Below are 13,868 nucleotides of genomic sequence, written 5' to 3'. Positions count from 1 at the left end.
TTAATGTAATGAGTATAAAAAAGCTTAAGTTGTTTTTAATCATGAGCACATTCACGTTTTTAAGTATCACTCACTAATTTACAGTCACACTATATACAAAGTATCAAGACGTGTCGGTTGCTACGCTCGCGGCGAGTGGCGTTGGCGCTGCTTTGTTCCCGGGCTGCGCCGCGCTCCGCCCCGCTACGCCGACATCACAGGGCTGCCACCTCACACACTAACTATTTATATTATAAACACAAAGTATCAAGACGTGTCGGTTGCTACGCTCGCGGCGAGTGGCGCTGGCGCTGCTTTGTTCCCGGGCTGCGCCGCGCTCCGCCCCGCTACGCCGACATCACAGGGCTGCCACCTCACACACTAACTATTTATATTATAAACACAAAGTATCAAGACGTGTCGGTTGCTACGCTCGCGGCGAGTGGCGCTGGCGCTGCTTTGTTCCCGGGATGCGCCGCGCTCCGCCCCGCTACGCCGACATCACAGGGCTGCCAGCTGAAACAATGATTATTTATTCAAATAAAATTATTATAAGTAAAAAAAATATTGTTTAAAAAACTAAAAAACACGCTTGTCATGTATTGTCATCAGAACTCGGTGCGTGTACAAAATTTCATCCTAATCGAAGATCGGGAAGTGGGTTAAATTAAGATTATAAGATTTTCTTACATACATAGTTACAAGTGAAACTAATATAGATAAGCGTGTTAAAAATCAGGTCAGAAAGAAGCTATAGAAGATACAGACAAGTTGGTTAAACCCTTGATATCAAAGATTTTGCAGCTAGAAAACTTGCTATCTATTTATTTAAACCAAATGATCTTAAACAATATAAAGTAATAAAGAATAGCAATAAAGAATAAAAAAAAAAAACTTATTCATGCAATATGTGCCCACTTGCTCTGAGCAAGCGAGCTAAAAGATTATATATCAATTAAGGAATCCTTTCAAGCAAGAAAATAAATAAAGAGTGTATTCATTATTTAATCCTAAAATTAAAGAGATGTCACAAGCCTGTAAATGCGCAATTGAAATCAAGAGTACCTAAAAATACGTAATAAAAAAACGTGGAATATTTGACTTCTATTTAAAAAAAGTTCGAAAAGTTTAGTGGTATCAGTACATCATTATACCTACCTACATAACATAAACGTATGTACCAAAAATAAAAAAAATGTCCACGAAAGAATAAATAAATATTTAAAAAACACGTTCGCCAGCCCTACCGCAACCGGGGCGGGCGCGGGCCGATAACAATATCGCTGAGTGCGCGCGTCGACTCGCGCCGAGCCGAGTGTCCGCCGCCTAATTTACTCCTGCCGCGTTCTGCCACCCTAGTACACGCGACACGACAGCGCTCGCTTTCTTGCATTCGCTGCGGGAAAACCTTGCGTGTTTCTGTCGAAAGTTCTTCTAACTTCGTCGGATGGGGTTTTTAGATCCCTGGCGGACCCTGGCCTAGGTTTTGAATCTGTTAAAATCTTAGCGGTTTTTCTAGGGGTTTTTCTACAAAATATATAAAATGCAGTCATCTCTTCTGCAGTCAGTCGTGCACTATTCCCAATTTCATTTGGTACTCCCTTGATTTGCTATTTACGTTAAATCATTTGCGTCATCTACATATACGGTCTGTTCGGCTAGATGGCGTTGGATTAAACATTCTTAGATTTTTTGGACTACTTATTAATTAATTTATGACCTAAATGACGTTTGCGCTTCTCAGACAATCTTTATCGAACTTGGTATATTTAATTTCGCCAAAACCCACCCACACAATATATCGTTCGACATTCGAATAACAAATATGGCTATCTCGCACGTAGTGCCCCCCATTCGCAGTTGTATCGTTTTACACGGAAAATGTCGACCTGCCTCCTTTGTATTACCAAGGCGTCATAAAAGAGAAGAGTCGAATCAGTACTCGATCGACTCAGACGCCGATGAAGGCCAAGCGCAGTTGCGTCTTTTTTCCACGGAAAATTTCGGTTCGTCTTCGACTATGTACCAGGAGAACAGAATTGATAAGAAGAATATTTGACAACTTTGTTGGACATGAACAAGACTTGAAAACTCCCGTAAATTATCATGCCAAGTCTACCCTTTCGACAATCGGATGAATGATTTTCACACATCATATGCCCGGTTTCGCTGGTTACCGATAAAGTGTCAGTTAGTTATCTGATAGTTATTGCTATCTGCCAGATAAATTCTGCTTTTTTATTTTTGTAGGATATCTGCAACCCGAGACATGTGAAACCAAAAGTTATTGTATCTTTGTCAGATAAGTTCCTGATAGGCTATCAAAGACTTTATCAGTAACCGGTAAAACGGGCATTATATCTATTGAATTGTATATTGTGATCTGCGATGCCAATTCTTATACGTAATGGTATCATTACATAATATAATTTTATTTATTTTCCCTTCAAAAATAAACAGACGTAAGTGTGCCCGAATATTTTCACATGTATGTAGGTATGTCAAACTGCTGCAAGTCGTATCCAATTCGCATTTTTCTCCTAATAATGGTCGTCGATATCGTTTTCTGAATTTCAGCGATATTGTGATGTTATTCTTGTTGTAAGATAGTGTCATATAAGCCTTGTGGTTAGCTAGCTACAAATAAATATTAAAGACGGATAAACAAACTTTTTTAAAAGAATAAATAATTATAAGGATAAAAAATTACCGTGCGATTGGCGATCGCGCGCGAAGGGTTCCGTTCTATTTATAAAATAGTCATAGTAGAAGAAACATTTTTCTAGTAATTAAAATAAATTAATCACTTATTGAAACCGTTAATTTTTGCTACCAATTTTTTAATACATGTGCTGTGCTAGAATTCTCAATAGACACAGTGCTTAAAAACTTGAAACTGTCTTTCTACCTACGTAAGCCGTCTTACCCAACTTACTAAGACATCATAAAAATACAGAGTCAAAGCTAAGTCCCGCAGACACTAATTAGGTGAGTTTGTAGGCGTGAATTTTTTAATTAAACGCGTATAGCAAGCCGCAGGGTGTGGGCGGGAGTTAGGTCAAAGGATGTCGGACGGAATCATTTTTATCGCACTCTGAGCGTTATGTTTATATCATATCCCGTATTATTATGGACGTTTATATGCAGGTAGGTATAATTATACCTGCGTAGTTTTTAAATAAGTCGAAGCGTGTATTTTGGGAATGAGTCCTTAAATTAGTTTGCAAATACATATTACGTTATGGTAATAAAGTATCACACTTGACCGCCATACTGGGTAAAGATATAATTTATACAAACTACGAGCAGCTTTCTTACTAACTTCTAGTTTAAATAAAGCCACGAAGTTCAGTCCTAAAAATATTTCATCTATTTACACAACAATATGCAAATGCGGGTCTCCCCGCCAAAAAAAAGACATAGTTAATTTGAGATGCAACCAAGTTACTTAACAAAATTATGATCAAATACCAGGCAACCAGACTGGGCTCAGAGCTGGGAGTACTGAACTCGGTGAGCACAGAAAAACTGTCGAGTGGCGAGATGAAATATATCTGGTCGTCGGGCTTCCGCGTCAGATAAGCCGCGGGCATGTGGGGGTGGGTTGTGGGAGGCCGGTGGAAGGGGGGGGAGTAGCGATCAAACCGCGGCACTGCCTGGCTCGGCCAGTTAAGTAGGTGTCGGAAGGGACGGGGCGCTTTTAGGATATATTGCTGTTATCGATAGTCCTAATTTTGGAAGAAAAATCTTCTGTGTTGATGTGATACCGACAAGATACGGTTTGTACCTCTTTGTCGGCTGCTGAGTTATTCGTTAATAGTTTTTTTTCGTATGTAAAGTGTAACTATGCTTAGTAACATTACAACACAAAAAGTAAATAATGCTCGTCTGCTTTATTTAACCTTGCTTTTTCTAACGTAACTCGATGGTCGTAGCTCACTGAACAGGGCAATCATACTTTATAATATGGAATGGAGACTAAAGCATCTTAACCCTTAATTTGAAAATGTATCTTTAAAGATACAACAACTTTAAAAAATCTGTAACATTAAATAATTGTATTTTTTTGAATCGATCGATTTAATTATAATGTTTGACTCATGACATCACTAGGAAAAGTAAGTCTATTGCATTTTCAACAACTGGACATCCCTATTTACGTCTACCTGAAAAAATGACGGACACGAAGAGCAACAAAGCTGTAAGTTTTATTGATTTTTATTATTTTTTATATGTGATGATGTCAGGTTCTTACTATTTTATGTGTGTAACGTAATATACTAACGATTTAGCTGAAATTATGGCATAGAAATGTATTTATCGGGCCATGACACGTTGTCAAACCTCAATGTATCTTTAAAGATACTTTGCTCAAATGTCGACTATACGACATTGTATCTTTAAAGACACATTGCCAAAAGTTAACCTACTATCGCACGTTTAATTTCTCGTAATGTTTACATAAAAAAATATTAACTACACGCATGTGAGACCCTACAGCATGCAAGGTTCCGTAGGATAAAATTATTTTTAATTAGATTTTTTTTTTGTATAATTTTTGACATAATTTCATATAAACAGTTCAGTGTTCAGTTTGCTTGGGTTTGGTTTGGTTGCATGTGCAATTTTTTTGTTCGTAGGTATTACAACGAGCAAGATCAAAACGCATTCTAGCGTTGATTCCTGCAGGAAATGCACGATCGGATGACAGTGACACAACAGACAATGAGGAAGATAACACATCTTTGCCAGTTTATGGAATACAACATGATTCTTATAGTAGTTCCTCAACACCTTCACTGGATTCGAATAAAATGTAATGTGAGATTATGTCTAACTACACAACGGAACTGTTTTTACAATTTTCATGTAAAAAAATAGATTTTCTTGCCAATTAACTATTTTATTTTATAATTCCGATTTGGTAATGTATCCTATTGGATCCTATTGGATACATTACCGAAAAACTATACCTTCCTCCGTATTTGGCAATGTGTAAAATAAGATACATATTATTTCAGCGCAATTACTGAAAAAATTTTTTTGAATATTTTTCTCTATTTCCTTATACCTCAAATAATTAAACTACAGTATTTTTTTAATAAAATTTGATAAAGATTATGCTTGCCAAATTAAGGGTAGCCCTTTACCGTTTTTTTTTTATATTCAGGGTAAATCCCATTAATATTACAAAAAATAATATACTTATATCGACACAAGCCCATCCCTAGGTGTTGTCTGCGCAACGATGCGAGGCGGGCGCGGCACTACGAAAGGCCGCGTTAGCAACATGCCGATTGTATCTACATGATCTACACCATCTGCGTCCTGTGGCCCTGGTTCTAAATGTGATATCAGTCACCGTGCGTGTCTGTCTGTCGGCACATACAGTCAGAAAATTGCGAATTCTGATGACAAAGTATGATGATGATGACCTCGTAGCAGATTATCGGCTACGGCAGTTGTTCTTATGTAAGGACATTAGCCAAGCACAAGCATTTGCACAGACACAGGTGCATTCACTCTCAGAGCCTGATGGGACGGCAATCCGCCACGACCGGAGGGAGATCAGAAGCAGGACCGACATTTACATGCTATCCAATACATGTATGGTTATATGGTGTATCAATCAATTATCAACTTCAAGGCTTCGGGTTTCTTTGTGAAAGTTTCTAAAACCCACAAAGCGATTTCGGCCCGAATCGAACACGAGACCGCATGCTCAGCAGTCGCGCTTGCGACAGCTAGTAAACATAGGCAGAATCATCTGCTTAGCCTTTTCTCAACTATGTTGGCTAACTTCCAGTTTAACCGCATGCAACTGAGTACCAGTGTTTTACAAGGAGCGACTGTCTATCTGATCTCCTCAACCCAGCTACCTGGGCCACCCAATAACCCTAGGTAAGACTGGTTGTGAGACCTACTGGCTAGTGGCTTCTGACTACCCACCCATAACGACTGACAAAGATGTTCAAATGACAGCCGAGACCTACAAATCATAGTGTCTTCCGAAGCTGTCGGCACATAATAATCGAGAAAACATATGTTTTTGTATGGCCCCAAATTTTTTTTATTTGTTCTGTTGCGGGGATAGAAATAATGCGAATATTTTGCCTATTCATTTCAAATGTCTACCTATCACGGTTCTAGTGATACAGCTGGTGACTGATCGACTAACAAATTGACAGCAAAATCTTAAAAGTTGGGTCCCGTTTTACCCTTTGGGCACGGAACCCTAAAAAACTGCGACTATTATAATACTTCTTATTCAAGGAAGGACTATTTTATTTCATGAACGGGTATAATAACTCAATAAAAAGCTAGTGTTTCCTTATGCCACCCACCACCAGCAGGGATATTAGTGTAGCTTTGCAAAACAACTACTTAAATATTTTTCCAAATCGGTCCAGTAATTTCGTAGCCTCTACAATAGGAAAAAACGTTTCCTCGTTGTTAAAAATGCTATAATAAATAGCAGAGATAGTTTGAAAATACCTTCATTAATCGTCGGTCATAATAACATTAGTATTTTTTTCAGCAAGCAAGAAGGCGGACGGACGCCCAATAATTTTATTCCAGTTACTTTGTTCTGCAATTGTTGCATCGCCCGTGTACCAGGATAACATGAAATTAAAAGGGAATCAAAATAAATTCTTTTAGCTACGAGCGGTAGCGCCATCTATTAGGAAAAGCATGAAATGCTTCACCGCAGTGACGTACCATTGGCATTGATGCAATAAGAAAATCGTCATAGTGAAAATGTTGAAAATACACAGCATTCTGAATTACCACGATTTTACATTTGTAGCGGAAATAATTCCTAAATTATATGGAAATACATTCCAAGTAAGAACTTAACGATTATCGCTATTGTAAGTAAATAGTAGGTTTTTCATTTTTCATTTTCATTTTTCATTTTTTTTCGTTTGCAAATTTTTATGACAGAAATAAATCCATTGCATAGCTTCCTTCTTCTATGTGTATCTAGTACAATTTCACCTCATTATATCAGCAGCTTCATAAAGGAGATGTATCCATTTAAAATTTCTTCTTTTAGAATATGTTGTCCTAGTAAATCGGGCTACTAAACAACTCGCAATATGTCACCGAAACTGAGAGAGGCAATTTCCTAGTTTTGAACGTACTCCTTACTCTGTTTTTTCAACGGTATTAAAAAAGGACAGAGTATGTGATAGAATCAGAATTCAGCAAAGATGAAGCGTCATTTGGTGGTGGTGGTGTTTGCAAGAAAGCTTTGTATTTCATGGAAACGCGCATACGCGTTTTCGAGTTTCTTTAGGAACAGTTGTACTAGGATATCATAGACTGCAGTGTACTGTAAACAAAAGTCATGCGCGCCAAGCGGCTGAGCACGCGCAGGAAAAAATGCTTACACCTCTTCCTTCATTATGTTTGCCTGGTACCCATTCAACGAAGTAAAATCAAAACCGCGTAACTCTCATTGAGGCGTCTTCGAATGAATACAAGCCTACAAAATGGATTCTAAAAAAAAATATTGCAAGTGTTTCTTCGGGTAGGTATAATTTATGTATTGCTCTTATTGATCATGGTTTCCTAGTAAAAATTAAAAGAAGTAAAATCAAAACCAGCTAAGTCCATTCAGCTGTCGTCACCAAATAAATGTAAAACCCGTAAACCGTATTTGACAATGAATTGGTATTCGACATTTTATTCATCTGCCTAGGCCTTTCCTAAGTATGTGTGTTCAACACATAGTAAGTATATACTACAGTGCGTTTATTAATCGTTTATTTATATATGGATTGTGTACTCGTATAATTATTTAAAAAAATCTGTAAAAAAAAAATAGCAAAATTTGCCGCCCCTCTAAATCTGCCGCCCTAGGCACTGGCCTACTTGGCCTATTGGTAAATCCGCCACTGGTCTGTTGTGATCGGCTATATAGTATTCGTTGTTTACTAGAAACATTTAAGCTTTTTGATTACAATTTACAATGTCGTTAAAAACAATTCCACTTTTCTGGAGGATAAACTTAAATTAGAAATCTTGTTATTTTCTACTTTTAACGCCATCTATTACTCTATGCATGAACTACAGTGATGCCAGTTTGATCTATCGACTCCCACTATAGATCTCGCCACCTATTGTAAGTTTTAAAAAATATTTCAAACTAATTCCATCGTTTCATGGTATCCTGGTATAAATTCGTTCAATGAAGCAACATCGATTCTTACTCAATCGAGGTGATCAATATGATTTTAATTCGAATTTAGGCGTGCGCAATTTTTACCTATTCAATTAATTAAAGGCCGTTTTGAAAACACAAAAACTGAAACAGTGATACATAAATCGGTATTTACAAGATAAAAATATTATTATAATTAGAATTACTTACTAGGTAAAGTAAGCGCACCTAAATCGCACGTATCGAATAGCGAACTAATAACTAACAATCGACTGATCAGCCGATTCTAATTCGATAATAAAAAAATAATGATCAAAAATCATGGCTAACGTGTTCATCAAGTTCACAGGGCAGCATAGAATCAAAGAATTTTTCTTGAGCCCAAAGCGGCGTAAAGAATTTTGGCAATGAGGGAGCATCTCATTCAATTATGGAACGTAGCTCTTAAGTCTTAAGGTTCTCTTTTGTTTGCAGCGTTATTTGAGTTTAGGAAAATGACGTTGTGCCCTCACCTCGCTACCGTCGTCGATCGCCGCGCGCGCAGCTGGTGGGCTCGCCGCCTCACAACTCTTTTTACTTCATGCTCGCCTAGTAACATGCGCACATTTCGCGCAAGAGTACGGACTCGTGCGCACCGGATTTGTGCGCGATGCGCGCGCAACCGGGGGCGGGCGTGCTTTTTAGAGAATTGTAAGTCTTAGTTGGGGTTATAAAACATTGAGCTGTATTTTTATGATGGTAAGGTTGAAATTCGTACGAGTGTTTGGTGTAAGAAATGTTTATTATCAGTGTTTGGTTGTGCTATCCATGCGCGTGCGCTTGGTCGGGCTTGCGCTTGCTCAGTCGGCGGGCGTGTTCTTTCGAACTCGCGGGTGTCAGGCTGGAGGACAGCGTTTGACGTGACAACTGACGACTTCAATTAGTTTTTATGATGCACTAAATAGGTGTTTCTGATGGCGGACTATTTATTGACTTGAAAATAACTTAATTTAAAAGACTATCATCATCATCATCCTCCTGCCCTTATCTCAATTTCATTTGGGGTCGGCGCAGCATGTTTTCTTCTTCCATACTCTTCTATCTGCCGTCATCTCACAAGTAACATTCTTTCTTACCATATCTACTTTCACACAATCCATCCATCGTTTTTTTGGTCTTCCTCTTCCGCTATATCCGTCCACGTTCATACTCATCACCTTCTTCACAACATGACTCTCATTCCTCCGCATCATATACCCATACCACGACAGCCGGTTTCCACGCAGTTTTTCTGACACCGGCGCCACTTTCAAACTTCCTCTTCAACTCACTAGCTTCTTCCAGCGGTTTCACCCGCATCCCGTGGGAACTACTTCCCGTACCGGGATAAAAAGTAGCCTATAGCCTTCCTCGATAAATGGGCTATCTAACACTGAAAGAAATTTTCAAATCGGACCAGTAGTTCCTGAGATTAGCGCGTTCAAATAAACAAACAAACTCTTCAGCTTTATATATTAGTATAGATTCCTCACTCTATCCATTCGCGTAACTCCACACATACCTCTTAACATTCTCATCTCTGCCGCATGCAATTGTCTTTCATTCGTCGCTTTTGTGGGCCAGCACTCTGATCCATACAAGAAAGCAGGTCTGACAATACTCTTGTAAATTTTCCCCTTAAGTTTAAGGGGAATACGAGGGTCACAAGTTGTTCCCGTTACCTGCCGCCATTTCATCCATCCTGCGTTAATTCTGTGCGTAACTGTCCGATCTATTTCGCCATCGCCCTGAATAAGCGAACCGAATTTAAAAGACTAATTAAAAATAATTAACACAGTCATAACTCATCCATCAGTAATCTTTATTTACATGGATATTTTTTTTACTTACACATAGCACTTTACGTAAGTAAATAAATAAGTAGGAATGCTACATGGGTATGTACGGGTTAGGTTGGGTAACTGATATAGGTAGGTTCTTGTTACAATTAACTACATATTTATAAAGCCTCCATCCTAGTTGTCCTGTACACTCGCAGCCATATTGGAGACATGAGACTTTTTGTTCCAAGTCCCCATTTCAAGACTTCCGGATAAATAAAGAATTTCAATCGGGTTGATCACAAATAAGTAAAAGAATTTATTTGAAGATTCTTCTTTTATTCTCAAGAAGACTTATTATTTCAACTAAATCCTACTTATAAATGTGAAAGTTTGTGAGAATGTATAGATGTATGTTTGTTATTCAATCACGCAAAAACGGTTGGACCGATTTGGTTGAAATTTGGTATGTACATCGGTGATACCCTGGATTAACACATAGGCTACTTTTTATCAACACACCACGCGGGCGAAGCCGATGGCGGAAGCTAGTATTCTATAAAATAATCCATAGCTACTTAATATTATCAAGCTGATTACCAAACTAGTCGTGTATAATTTTATGTGTAGGTCAACTAAGTCTATTTATTATTCGTACTATTCTGCAGAGGTCGATGGCTCCTGTTAGCATTGTACATACATCGCGTATTCAGCATCACTTCCCTATTAGTGCATTTACCAATTTACAGGAACTCGCTGTAATCATATTGTGTCGCGCCAAACAATAAACTGTGCGAGATGCGACTGCATACAACCGACACAACCCACGCTATATCTACGTAGGTACGTAGTAGAGAGCGCGACGGGCCGTTTTATCGCGTTGAAGAGTACAAGTTATCTATCGAACAATAGCCGCGCCGCGTTATCTCGCGAAGGACGGCCAAGTGCGAGCATTACCGCGGGCGCCCTGCGGCCGACGATCGGCCCGATTGTTTTGCGGGCAATTAGCGTCGGGCCGTTCGTCCCGCACGTGCCGCTCCCGGCCCGGCCCGCGCCAGTACTCCGCGCGCGCTGTCCGCGAGCGGCCGCCACTGTGGCTCCGTGTCGCTCGCCTCTCTGCACGCCGCGAACTACGCACGGGGACGCTTGCCCGACGGCACGCAAACGATACTTTTTTCGATCCCCAATTTTTTTCCTTGCAACTTCTGGACTGACACCTGTTGCATGGACTTAGAATTGTTAACAAATAATAATATCAATAGACAATTTTGAACTTTGAAAATTTATTTCACCCCATTCAGGGATAAATAAAAAATAACAAAGCTATGCATATAATAGCAGGATAACGTCGTCATATCTTCCTGAACAGCAATCAACGAAAGTCGACACCGTTGTAATCAGCGATAGTAAAAGGCGAGCGACATCCTTCCGCGGTCCGATCGCCGCCCGTCGGGAAAACTTTTCCTCTATACAAAGTCCTTATAGGTCGATGCAAACTTCGCAGTCAAAAGTTCGCGTTCGCAAAGTTATACGCACGAGTCTCGGGAACTTTTCAGTTGTACAACTCTCCATGAAAACAATTCCCCAACTGTTTCTGGAAACGTTTTAACTTGCGTTCTGTCCTAATGGAAAAAGGTACAGCATAAAAAGACGATAATTTGTAACAACGTGTGTAACGATCTAAGATAAAATAAACTGTGATTAAAACAATGAACAACATGAACTTTATAGTGTAGTGTTAATTAGAACTGATCCAATATGGCAGCAGCAATGATAAGTGATCGAGGACTTCGTAAAAAGTTGACGCAGGAGGCGATTCCGGAGAAAACTCCGCGAAAACCTTCAAAGCGTAAATCGACCGCGAGTAGCTCGAAGGCCGATAAGAAAAACGAGCAAAACAATAACAAGAGAGCGAAAGTGCACACAGGAGATCCGAAATTAGACCTGTTCTCCACGTATCAGCCGTGGGTTATACAGACGTACGGGGATTTAGCTAAAACTAAGACGATTACTTTGAAGAAGTACGGACGGATTCTGCGTACGTTGCGGGGGGAGGAATGCAACAGTTCCGATAGTTCTAAGTTCCGTTTCTGGGTAAAGGCGAAGGGTTTCCACGTGGGCAAGCCGCCTGGGTATGACGCGAAGCCTGCCGACGGCATCGTGTGCAGATATAGCGTGCTGGACGCGGAGAGATGCGCCGGCGGCGTCGAGGGGCAGGATGTGTTCAGCGGCTCACAGAACGACCCACCGCTGTATATACCGACCCCACCAGTTAAGGTAAGAGACATCACATTCATTTTAGGGTCAACACGTCTGCTATTTATATGCTGAAACTATTTATAGCTAGCTACCTATGTTTCACACTGATAATAAGTATCTTAATCAGTACCGTTACGTGCTTGTTGTGCTTATTTATTTCAACTAAGTTACAGAATAAGACTGCTGGCGCTAGGTTTTGCGAGAATTCTTCAATTCGTTCGAATTCGTTTCAATTATTTATACTAACAATAACAAATAGCACCGCAATTTCCACAATAAACCGACTTCCCCACCTGATGATTGTTGATTCATAACACCAAGAACAGGTGATTTTCGCTTCTAATGTACTAAGGAAACATAAGTTACCAGCAACTTTATCTTACAGTTGAGCCGCGCGCGCGGTATTGGTAGTACATTTTTTTGCACTCAAACGAAATAAGTTTGATAATGGCGATGCTCTTCTTTTATTATCTAATCTTGTAATTCTATATTATAAATAAACTTCAGTCATTAACCCCATCACCATTCATGATAAGAGAAGACGAGGATCATCGGATGCTGAAGGAAAAGTAGAACAAGCAAGATCAAAGAACAGGTGATTTGTGCTACCTCTGTACTAGGTTCGCATAAGTTTGTAAGAGGTTTTATTGCGGAGTAATGCACTACTCATTCATTATTGAGGCGAGACTAGACAAGACGCGTTGATTTCTTTGATGCAGTTAATAAAACAGGTGATAGTTTGCCGTCCACATAGTTAGGAAGATATTGATGTCACCACACAGAAAATACATAAAATGAGACAAAGATTGCATACTAACATTACTAACTGAATTCTTCGCTTCTTAAAAGTTTAAGAAGTTTGTCACGTGACTGTTAACGTATTGAAAGATCGATCACTGTTGCATTGCCGCGGTATATCAGTAGATGGGTGGCCAAGTACCTAAGGATCATACATTTTTGCCGATACATATATTAATACATATATAATATGGGGAAAATCTCCATCCTATCGCTCCGAGTGAGGGAGTAAGTAGTATACATTTCCATTTAAATCTTTCACCGAGTAAAATCAATTTGTTTTTCTCCGAATGTTCTTAGATCCTAGGCCACGGGAAGAAAGAGTTCTTTCAACCCCGCAATGGGGGGCTGTCAATCACTTTGTCATATTTTTGGGACTTTCGAACCAGACTTGGTCCTTGGCTTAAGCGCATCACACACTATTACAAAGGCGAAAGATTGTGTGTGTGTGTGTGTTTGTTAGATTAAGATGAAACTTAAACATAGAGTTCGGGTTTAAGAAACTTTAGAAACTAGAGTTAGGTGTAAAAACCTGAAACATTACAATTAACAGGTAACTTTTCTTAACAAAAGTCATAGCATCGTTACTTACATTGATAAATGCCCGGGGGTTCGAATCTTTGACCATTTCAGCAATTTTTGTTAATTATTTATTTATTTAAACTTTATGCAACAAAAATATTACATAGGCGGACTTAATGCCATAGGCATTCTTTCCAGTCAACCTTAGGTTGATGCAGAGAAAAATTAATAATGAATAAAACACTAAATACAAATTAAATACATCAATATTAATACAAATAACAATAAATACATATATACGTATAATATACCAATAAATTATGATGATGATGATTCAACTTTAA

The 13,868-nt window shown here is 39.1% G+C and overlaps 1 protein-coding gene and 1 long non-coding RNA gene across 4 annotated transcripts in view; one reads left to right on the top strand and one right to left on the bottom strand.

Moving 5' to 3' along the window:
- LOC124641415 lies at positions 1-8,409 on the bottom strand. The gene is made up of 2 exons (XR_006985686.1): positions 8,357-8,409; positions 1-495 (listed from the first exon to the last, which is right to left on the bottom strand). It is a non-coding gene; the product is annotated as an uncharacterized LOC124641415 (long non-coding RNA).
- A 2,658-nt stretch (positions 8,410-11,067) lies between these two features.
- The window catches only part of LOC124641293 (nucleolar protein 4), a 151,095-nt gene continuing 148,294 nt past the window's right edge, over positions 11,068-13,868 (top strand). Inside the window, exon 1 of one of the 3 annotated variants that reach the window (XM_047179340.1) lies at positions 11,068-12,222. In XM_047179340.1, coding sequence (XP_047035296.1) covers positions 11,704-12,222 — 519 coding nt within the window. In that variant the 5' untranslated portion in view covers positions 11,068-11,703. The remainder of the gene's footprint in view (positions 12,223-13,868) is intronic. The other 2 variants (XM_047179339.1, XM_047179341.1) reach the window with 2 other exon arrangements.

The sequence above is a fragment of the Helicoverpa zea genome, chromosome 22 (assembly GCF_022581195.2).
Source record: "Helicoverpa zea isolate HzStark_Cry1AcR chromosome 22, ilHelZeax1.1, whole genome shotgun sequence".
Lineage (NCBI taxonomy): Eukaryota > Metazoa > Arthropoda > Insecta > Lepidoptera > Noctuidae > Helicoverpa > Helicoverpa zea.
This window is presented reverse-complemented; position numbering and strand designations above follow the sequence as displayed.